Here is an 11,107-nt window from a genome sequence, read left to right as displayed (position 1 = left end):
GACGGAGGATTCCGAGACGGCGACGGAACCACCGAAGAAGAAGAAACGCAAGACCTACTCGCCGTCGATAGCGATGCAGAAAATCACGTTTGAAGGCCTTCAAAGTATTGCGAGTTACATCGACGCGCGGCGAAAACATCTATATTTGCTAACGAATCTCGTCAACGATTGCGTCGAATTTCTCATTGCGGAAATCGAACTACATTTACCCAACCGCTATTTAAATTAAGACATGGTGAAATACGCTCTGAGATAACCTCAAGGAGATCGAGAAAAATATCCAGCGGCAGTTGCTGAACTTTGATTTCCTGGACATGTACTTTGACTTTCTCTTTCTGGAGTTAACTTCGTTTTATCTCCACGAAATTATACAAAGAATAATAAAAAATCAAGCGTTGCAACTCGCGTCAAATTCATAATATTGTAAACTCTCATATGTAATTATAAATAAATAGCAGATTTTATCCTGTAACATGTTTATCTCTTTTCTTTTCCTCAAAAACGTCTCCTTCTTTACCCGCATCTATATTCTTCGATAAAAACTCCAGAAAAATTGCCACGATGCTGACGCTCGCATGGATAATAAACTTCCTTATCCCTCACCCCTCCGTGTCTCAACGTAAGAATCAAAGGAGTCGAGACCAAACGCGGCATAACCATAGCTGTCCAGACCTGCTCTCCCCTTCTCCATCTATCTCGCTCTACTAACATTTGGCAAGCATCTTTTCCTCATAATTTTCCGGTAACGTTTCCCCCCTCAACTCTTCTCGACGTAAGCAACGATGCGGGTAGGCTGGAAGAACCAATTCCCGTGAATATCCATAGCTGACCACTAAACGAACCAATAGCATAAATTACCCTCACCCTTATACAGAAGCAACCGACGACTACCCCTTACCTCTAGCTCCTCCATCGTCACCTACTCCTTCTCGACTCACTCATTAATCGAGACTCGGAACTTCCACATAATAGTCATACCGCAGGAGACAAAGTTTATACTCCATAAGAAACGATGCGATAAAAAGGAATAAAATAAAATACATAAATCCACCTGAATAATCCCACCCGATTTACAGTGAGAGCAACATCGTCCGCCCCCACTTCCAATATTAACACTTTTTTACATATTACCCCCTCCACCGAACCTGCAAAATTTTCCCACAATTTCATTTCGGAACCCTCCCACACTCTCGACTCACCCCAACTTACCCCCCTTGGACCCTTCCCCCACCCCTCGACACACTGGCGCCAGCTTTTACCCCCACCACCGAAAAATAGGCCACGCCTTGTCTCACGAAAGCTGTACATATACTACTAATGCGTAATCAAAAAGATTTTTTTCCGAAATACTTAGGATTTGAACTACCATACTAACATAGTCTTCAAAATATTTGGTAATATTAAGTAAATATTAAGTAAAAATATTAAGTAAAAATTAAGCAAAATATTAAGTAAAAAAAACGGTTTTTTTTAGATTCCCCCTTTAGATATTTATTATTTTACTTGAATGGGTAGTTCTTAAGAGGGGAAATCACAATAGAGAGTCACAAAAATCGAATTCTTTTTGTTTTAATTAATAGTACTCTGTATATAGAATATATTCCCAAAATTTGGTTGTAAAATTCAAAATCTAAAGGGTCGCACAGGATTATTTCTTGCACACAGATACGAGCGCATAAAGCGAGATCTGAGCGCACAATGACACGCAGCGGCTTTGTTCCGAAAAACCCGTTTGAAAAAACGGAAAAAAACCTTTTTAAGAAAGATTTATTAGAAAGATCTATTAGGTCGACACACAAAAAATGCGAATAAAAGTTTTAATAGTACTATTTAGCGGTTAACTCCACAGTCTGCCCTTAAAATTATCAAAATTACCGCCTATATTGCCACTGGAATATTTAATGAAGACTACTTTGCTGTTTTGAAGATAATGGAAATATTAGAAATTAAAATTGAACCTCTATGTAAATTATACTGGTAGTAAGGAAATAAAAAGCAAATAAAGAGACAGGGGTGCCGCAGCCACCTAGTTACAGTAAAGAGGCTCGAATAGCAAGTAAATAACACTTACTTGAGTAAAATGACTTGTTCGAAGAAGCGGTAGGTTTACTATATGGGGCAGGAATAGCGGATTAACAGAAAACAGCTGTAAGTTTACAATCTTCTGTACCTGAAATTTTAAACGCGTTTTTCTCGAAATTTTTCAAACTGGTATGCAAGATAATTTAGAAACTATTTGACCAATCAAATTGCTCTTTTACATACATTTAGTTTATTATATTTACTAGTCGATGAATCTATAAAATCTATAAAAGTATTTATTTAAACAATATTTTTGCATATATAAAGATGGATTTTTTGGAGTAAAAACCGAATTTATTTTTCAAGGGCTGCTTTTTGTCAATTACAAAATTTTACTTAAATTTTTTTAGGTTTATCGACAAATTATATCCATAAAAAGTAAAAATTTTTCCCTATTTTTGTTTCAGACTAATACAATAGGAGCCAGAGTGCACACCGTTTTGCGCCGATTCTGCCGCAACGCTCAACATTACTTTTACTACATACAATTTATAAACATTTTTCTTAACTAAAAAATATTTTTTTAATACTTTAATGTACAAGCAAAAACACTACAAAGTTAGGAGGCGATTGGATAAGTACATTCTTCAAAAAAATTCCCGAAATTCCTTTATTTTTGGCTTTTTATAGTGCTTTTCTCTCTTAAAGTCTTTACTTCTCATACATATCCGAAAAAGAAAAAAACATTATGCGTATTAAACGATATGCGTTTTATACATACTTTATAAATAAATTAATTTATCTGGCATTTCTATTGATATTAAAAGCAGACAATAATAGTTTTATATTGGATTTATTGTATATAACACTGGCGAAACAATATATATGACAACGATATGTCACAAAAATTGTTATACATTTATTTATAGATACGATTTTTCGAGGATTACAAACCATAATAGTGATAAGTCACTCGAAGAGTCTACATTTAATCTTAACTGGAAGCATAAATCATTTATCACTTTTTCGTCTAATGGCTAGACTTCGTTACGCATCATTCGATGATATTTTCAAGCCGTCAACTCTAATATACTCTAATATACTCGTATCTAAAATAAATATGCATATTTTTCGTTTGTGTACTGTAACATAAAAATAATTGTCGAATCGTTCATTTTCTCCTAATGGCATAAGAAATCCAATAAAATTTATTCAACACGCAACAACGTCAATTTTTACTTCAGTAAAACGTACAATGATAATCAAATATGCGCAAACAGTGACACGCGCACAAAGTTAATACATTGTCACTACACGCAATTATATTTATTGCAATTGTACAAATATAATTAGATTAACACTGAACTTAATTAATGCATATGAAATGAGCATGAGACCATCATATGACGGCATAGTAATAAATCGGTGTACTTTAATTATGAAAACAATAATAAAGATAATTCATACGAATATTTTTTCGATAAAAAATATCTAAATTAATATGATTAACATCAAAATTTTCTCAAAAATATGTCAATGTGCGAAGTCTATCTATAAAATTCTGCCTGTTTATATTAAACACACTCTTGGTCTCTTGCTTGCAAAAATGCCCTGATTCGTAAATAATAGTTGTTTTATTGTACGTGTATAATCCCAGAGAAGCAACAACGTGTACGTTGTACGAGGCAGTGATATCGAGTAGCATCTTCGTCATATGCTTTAATTTAAAGCGAATCTTAGGTAATACTTTATACAGCATTTTTGGTATGTCAAAATTTAACAATGGGTAACTTAGGACACGCATACATAATTGGTATCATTTACGTATAATAAATTTTAGTAAGATACTCGGTGTATCATCGAGCGTTATCATATATCTTGAATAGCATCTCGACACTTTGTAGGCACATTCCTGATTTAACATTGAAAATACACGTTTTTCAATATATATAGGAAAAACGATTTGAAATTTTCATCGTCTCTGAGAATACACATTTTTCTCTGTAATATAATACAGCTATGAGAGTAACATGACCTTATAACGTATATTATACGCATTTACGCACACACAGTCGAAATGCAACTTGTCTATAAGAGAATATTTCTGTGCGGAAGAAAAATATTTGAGAGAAAGAGAGATGCCAGGCAACGTTACATCTCGACTATGGTATATATATTTGTTGTAAATAATTAAAAGATTATATTTGCCGCGGCTAACATGGCCTATGAACACTTGGGTAGTTTGGAGCTTTTGTGAGCGATTTTTAGTCACTCTTGCTTATGCATTATGTTTATTTTTTCTACTTCGCTCTGTGAATAAAATTAATATTTATAAAGTATTTATAAATGGTGATATTAAAAAGAAGAGGTAATTTTCTTTTCTATAAAAGTATGCTTTCAAGAAATTTGCTCTATATTAAAATTTAACAAAAATTTAACAAAATAAGATGCAAATATCTTTCACTAATTTTAATAGACTTTAAATATGTTGAAATGTTTAATAGGCTTTGTATATATATGGAATATGCTGAAATATTGTATATTTGAATGTTATCAATAAAAATAAGAGACACGTTTTTTATGTACTTTCTTATACAGGGTGAGTCATTTTAATCGACGGATCCAAATTGCTCCTAAAATACGCCAGCTGCAAAAAAATAGTTAAGACAAGAATTGTAGAGGACAACGGGGGTCATTTTACCGTGCTAATAATTTTGACTTTCAGATCGATTTTCAAGGTCATTCAAAGGTCAAAGTCATTTTTTTTTATTAGAACCCCTATTTTTGACACTAGATTCGAAAAAAGCAGAAAATTTTACGTTAAAAATGATATTTATATTTTTTTTCTGAATCCAAGAAGGTCAAATCAAGGACTTGGAAGATGTTAATTCAATACTTTTAGCGTTACCCGGAAACAACGACGTGGACATAATAAGTTCTGTTTCCTTTGGGGTGCTTGATTATCGTGAGTTCCCTTGCCTCTCACTATAACTGCAATTTATCATAATAATAAAGATGTTGTTTTTGCTCAACGGATTACAACAAAGGAAGATATGATGGAACGAATTCGTAGAGCTTGCGCAGCCATTCCTAGAGGCACTTTACTTTCAACAGTGAGAAATTTTGAACGACGTTTAAATTTGTGCCTTGAAGCAAACGGAGGCAACTTTGAACAGTTACTCCGTAGGTAATTATGATAAATTGCAGTTATGGTGAGAAGCAAGAGAATTCACGATAATCAAGCACCCCAGATGTGAGAGGCAAGAAGACTCACGATAATCAAGTACCCCAAAGGAAACAGAACTTATTACGTCCACGTCGTTGTTTCCGGGTAACACTAAAAGTAACACTGAATTAACATCTTCCAAGTTCTTGATTTGACCTTCTTGGACTCAGAAAAAAAATATAAATATCATTTTTAACATAAAATTTTCTGCTCTTTTCGAATCCGGTGTCAAAAAAGGGGTTCTAATTTAAAAAAATGACTTTGACCTTCGAATGACCTTGAAAATCGATCTAAAGGTCAAAATTATTAGCACAGTAAAATGATCCCTGTTGTCCTCTACAATTCTTGTCTTAACCATTTTTTTGTAGCTGGCGTATTTTAGAAGCAATTTGGATCCGTCGATTCAAATGGCTCACCCTGTATATATTTATAGATTATAATAATTCTTTGAAAAAAATTCAATAAAATTAGTAGTAAATAAAAATAATTGAAATTATGGACAATATAAAAAAAACTGTTTTAGACGAAAGTTTCATAATTTAACTAACGTCTTTCATAATTTCATAATTTAACTAATATCTTTATCTAACGTATTAATATTTATGCATATATACTAAAAGTTAAATTTAAAGTATTGAATATTTTTTATATCTTTTATTTTTTATATCTTATTTAGATTAAAAGAAAATTTTATATTTTTAAAGTATCCTTATTAGACATCATTTTTTAAAATTTTTCTAAGAACCAAAATTAAAGAAAAATTTACCAAAATTAAAGTCAAATTCAGCCAAGTATAATAATGTTGATTTACGAAATTACATGTTTAGCAAATGTGTTATGTATTACTATACACTAAGGCTATATAAAATAGTATTTGGTTCTGAGCTTAGCTCAAGTAATTGTTACATCAAAACAGCTTTGGAAATCAATGCGTGAATCGGTTCATCTTTATTATTATCCCCTTCTTGCTTTGCAGTATCGGATATATCAATATACAGAATAGGTCAAGATAGCGGAAAGGGAAAGGGGCAGGAGAGGAGTATCTCGAAACAAAAAGTATTTTTAAAAAATCAAAATTTGTTTTAAACAATTATAAAGAGCATCAAATGCAATTGTTTAAAACGTTTTTCATACATTTATGGTTTCTATAATATTCGTTTACAACCAATTTTACCAAACTTTCCTTTCCTTTTACTTTCTTTTGAAACATTGTTTTATCCTTGAATGTGCGAGAAAGTACATATAAAAATACGTGTCATTTATTTTTAGCTCCTCTGTTATACATTATATATTGTTAAAGTGATATATTCAAAGCTCATCAAAATTGTCTTATATGTGTTTTCTTGTAAGTACTTCCATGAAATTAGAGGAAGTTCTAGCAAGAGAGTTAAAAAAAAGCATTATTCGTTCATAAATTTTCAAGATCACTTTCCTTAAAAATAAAACCTTATGTAAAAAATTATTCTACACATATTTTTAATTTTCTCGTATCAAAATAAGTTCTCAATCAACTTATTTTTTCTTATAGTGTTACCTTCCTCCTGATAATATTACCAATTGCAGGACGTTCTATATATACGCATATAATATACATATTAATATACGTAACATAGAAATAAGTGTAAGATATTCACATTCGGATGGAAAGTTAATGTTTTGCAGTAACATTATTACCATGGTAATTTGTTTTCATCTTGATTTTTCATGCGTAATTACGTTTATATACAGGGTCGCCCACGTAAAGTGTTACAAGCTAATAACTCTAAACATATTTTTCCTATCAAAAAGTTGTTCATATGAAAGTTTCATAAATTCAAGAGGCCTTTTTAACTACGTAAACAAAAATCCACTTCCGTCCCCTCTTGAAGAGGGGCGGAGGATAACTTCAAAGTTTTAAATGGAACCCTCTATACAATGTTACATATTTGGATTCTACAAGGAAAAAACAAGTAAACTTTGTCTGAAAGAAAATTCTTTATCCTTTATCTTTGGAAAATCCTTTATCAAAAGTTATAAACATTTAAACTTTTAGCCATTTCATTTATGATGAACTCCATTGACACAAAGTTGTGTTCGCGATACAATAAAAACGATATTAGAGTACATACTTCCCAGAATTAACAACATATTAATTTCTACGTCAAAACGAGCCATGATTTTCAAACTTGATAGCATTAAAACTAGTTTTAAATTAACTAAATACATCTGTACTTACGTCTCCCGATAAATGTGTATTTATGTTTCTTTTGGTTAACATCAAGTATGTACTCTAAGGTCGTTTTCGTTGTATCGCGAACACAACTTTGTGTCAATGGAGTTCATCATAAATGAAATGGCTAAAAGTTTAAATGTTTATAACTTTTGATAAAGGATTTTTCAAAGAAATCTTTCAGATAAAGTTTACTTGTTTTTTTCCCGTAGAATCCAAATATGTAACATTGTATAGAGGGTCCCATTTGAAACTTTAAAGTTATCCTTCGCCCCTCTTCAAGAGACTACGGAAATGGATTTTTGTTTACGTAGTTAAAAAGGCCCCTTGAATATATAAAACTTTCATATGAACAACTTTTTGATAGGAAAAATATGTTTAGAGTTATTAGCTTGTAACACTTTACGTGGGCCATCCTATATATATACAGAGTGTCTCAGACCCTCATGATGACCCTTTGTAAGAACGTAGAACGGTTTGAGGTGAGCAAGAAAATCCTGTGCTGTTTTGCGATATTCGCAATAGTTTTCGAGAAATTAATTATTTTGTCTCAGCTAATGAGAGCAGAGGAACCAATAGCCGAAAGAAAGATGTCTTTAGCCGGCGCGCGACCGTGATACACGCGAATCGCGACTCGCTGCGTCCCTGCACCCATAGCTACGAGACACAGTGAGGCTTAATACACTAACACATGAGCATGACATATCCGAATCGACGTCGCATCTAAAGCCCATTCTACAATTGCGTGAACGTGGTTGTAAGTGATTACGACAACCAATCAGAGTAAAGCAATCAGTGAATAAAACATTCCGATTGGTTGACTCTACGTTCACGACTACGCTTACGCAATTGTAGAATGGGCTTAAGAGTATGTTGGCGCTTCGTTGTTTCATCTCTATGTACACGTATGCAGCCGAAGCAATGACACGTTTCGATTCAGCACACGGATATGTCATGCACATGTGTTAGTATATTAAGCCTCGCTGTGTCTCGTAGCTATGGGTGGAGGGACGCAGCGAGTCGCGATTCGCATGTATCACGGTCGCGCGCCGGCTAAAGACATCTTTCTTTTGGCTATTGGTTCCTCTGCTCTCATTAGCTGAGACAAAATAATTAATTTCTCAAAAACTATTGCGAATATCGCAAAACGGCACAGGACTTTCTTGTTCACCTCAATCCGTTCTACGTTCTCACAAAGAGTCATCATGGAGGTCTGAGATACCTTGTGTGTGTGTGTGTGTGTGTGTGTGTGTGTGTGTGTGTGTGTGTGTGTTAGAAAACGATTATAGTTTTCTAAAGTTGGTAGAAAAAAAAATTCACAGATTAGCAATAATTTTTCTTATTCTAAGGCATTGATAAATATATTACTATTTAACCAAATGTTTCTGTATTCGGAAAACAATGTTGTAATTAAATTTCCGATATATAGGAACTTTAATTATATAAATGCAATTCCATTATAATGTTATGTGTACGTAATTCACTATAGTTATTTAAGCAAACAATTTTATATATTATTGCCATGGAAACGTTATTACTGCTGAAAATATTTTCCTCTAATAAATAGTTGCACATACGTATACATATATACATGTCCACATATCCACGTATGGAACACACTTTGAGCAGTGGAGCAATTATATAATAATATTCACCAAATATTATCTTGTTCACAATAATGAATATGAATTAATAAATCATATTAATAGTTACTCAATTAATAACTAGAAATATAAAACAAATTTGTACCGTACATATATTGTAAATCTTCAAATGTAAAAATATTAGATTAAGTCTTTACCTTCTAACGACTGTGTTATATTTGAATGTTTTCAATATTCTGAAATATTTCTGAATTACTTCATATATACAAAACAAATTGCAATGTTATTACATAAATAACCGGCATTTTTTGCATTAATATTTATTTATCAAAATGGATGTATTTATATTTATATCAACATCTGCATAAAAAATGCTATGTGAAAAAAAATATATATAAGATACCTGATATAACATGTATATTCACTCATGTGCAAATACAACTCATCAAACTAAATGAAAAAAGTTCTATATTATTTTGCAAACAACCACGATAATTATTGAGATATTAATTAAAGAAAATTAATTAATAAATGCATGTGATGCAGTGGAATAATCTCTCTCTCTTTCTTTGTAGAGTAATCTAATATGCGTATGCGTATGCGTGTGTGTGTGTGTGTGTGTGTAAATTTCGTAATGGTAAACACATTTGGTTGTAATGGTTACACTAAAGTGAACACTTTTGCCCACTTTAACAAGTTCTATCTGCATTTGAGCGGATATAAATGTTATCAGATAGCTTGTGTATATATACAGATATATATTTTTAATAAGTCTGTTACTCAGAGTTGAAATAATTTATGTTATAAGTAATTGAAATAAAAAATATATTTCGTTGCAGATTATCTTTCAATCTGTTCATTTAAGTTGTAGCTATTCCATCTTTTTAAACGCTTGCAGATAAATGCTGCGTCACCGTTAAAGTGTAATATTACAATTAATATTATTGTATATAATATATAGAACATAAAAAAAGAAAAAAATTAGCTAAATATAACTGCTGGATATCCAATAAAGTAATAATGGATATTGCATCCATGGTCTAACGCTATTTTCTTTCTTATAAAATCCTTCCCTGAGACACAACAAAGATTTATTATAAATACCCAGCAATTAAATTAGATTAAAATTAAGCATCTACTAGGTCAACAGTGATGGTTAACCTATCTCGATCATTTCGGTATCTTCCATATTGCTGTGGCCAACTCCACTGTGCCTAAAAAATTTTCATTCACAATGTTTTTAACCTGGTTACTCCAATATTGTATAGTTAATGTAAAGTTTTATATACAAAAAAAGAAGATAATTAAATCAATAAAGTAACTAAATAAATTAATAAGACTTAAAGTATAGGTTGTAATATATGACAATACAATATAATATACAAAGTGCATCATATAATTCGATTTTAGCATCTATTTCGTTAAAGATAGCGAAAATAATTACAGCTAGAAAAAAATAGTACAACAAGGTCTATTTTTTTATCGACTTATTCTTTCCATATGATATATTGGAAAATAGCAATTGCGCTTTTTTTCTTTAATAAAATTATACAGTGGCGTGCAAAAGTTTTGAGCCAAGTTTAGTTTTAGTTTTTATTATATATTTAGCATACAATAAACGCTAAAAAGAGCGTTACAGGGTGCGGCGCCAAAATACAGGACAAAATTCAATTTGAAATTCTCGCCGTTCTATACCACTGATAGATGTCGCGATTAGCGTTCAAATAGCTTGAAGCATGTACTAAACCATCATAACCTCGAAACAGTCACAATGTTGAAACCAAGTGCGGAGTATAACCGAAGAGCCGCGATTTTCGAAAGTGTCCGCGCTGGGCGCTCGGCGACAGAAATCATTCGGTTCTTCGGGTACCCGAGATCGACTGTGATGATGTCATCGCAAAGTACAATGAGTCGGAGAAGTTCAATGAAGGTTTTGCAACATCAGCGAGGAAAACCCACTCGAAGGAGCACGTTGTCAGGACGCCCGACATCATTCAACGGGCTCAGAAGCTGATTTTTGAGGATCCAGGGCAGTCGATCCGAAAA

At 32.3% G+C, this 11,107-nt stretch overlaps 1 protein-coding gene across 5 annotated transcripts in view; it reads right to left on the bottom strand.

Moving 5' to 3' along the window:
• The window catches only part of LOC116852611 (ribosomal protein S6 kinase beta-2-like), a 66,284-nt gene that overhangs the window by 4,251 nt on the left and 50,926 nt on the right, over positions 1-11,107 (bottom strand). For 2 of the 5 annotated variants that reach the window (XM_032833131.1, XM_032833132.1), the window contains exon 12: positions 9,869-10,275. The exons of the other annotated variants lie outside the window; for them this stretch is intronic. In XM_032833131.1, the coding sequence (XP_032689022.1) occupies positions 10,218-10,275 (58 nt within the window). In that variant the 3' untranslated portion in view covers positions 9,869-10,217. Of the gene's footprint in view, positions 1-9,868; positions 10,276-11,107 lie in introns of those variants that run through there. 5 annotated transcript variants of the gene reach the window in all.

Source organism: Odontomachus brunneus, unplaced genomic scaffold (genome assembly GCF_010583005.1).
Source record: "Odontomachus brunneus isolate Ranch 3 - 2012 unplaced genomic scaffold, Obru_v1 Obru_scaffold_240, whole genome shotgun sequence".
In the NCBI taxonomy this organism is placed as follows: Eukaryota; Metazoa; Arthropoda; class Insecta; order Hymenoptera; family Formicidae; genus Odontomachus; species Odontomachus brunneus.
The sequence above is the reverse complement of the archived record's forward strand: the minus strand, read 5'-3'. Positions and strand labels throughout refer to the sequence as shown.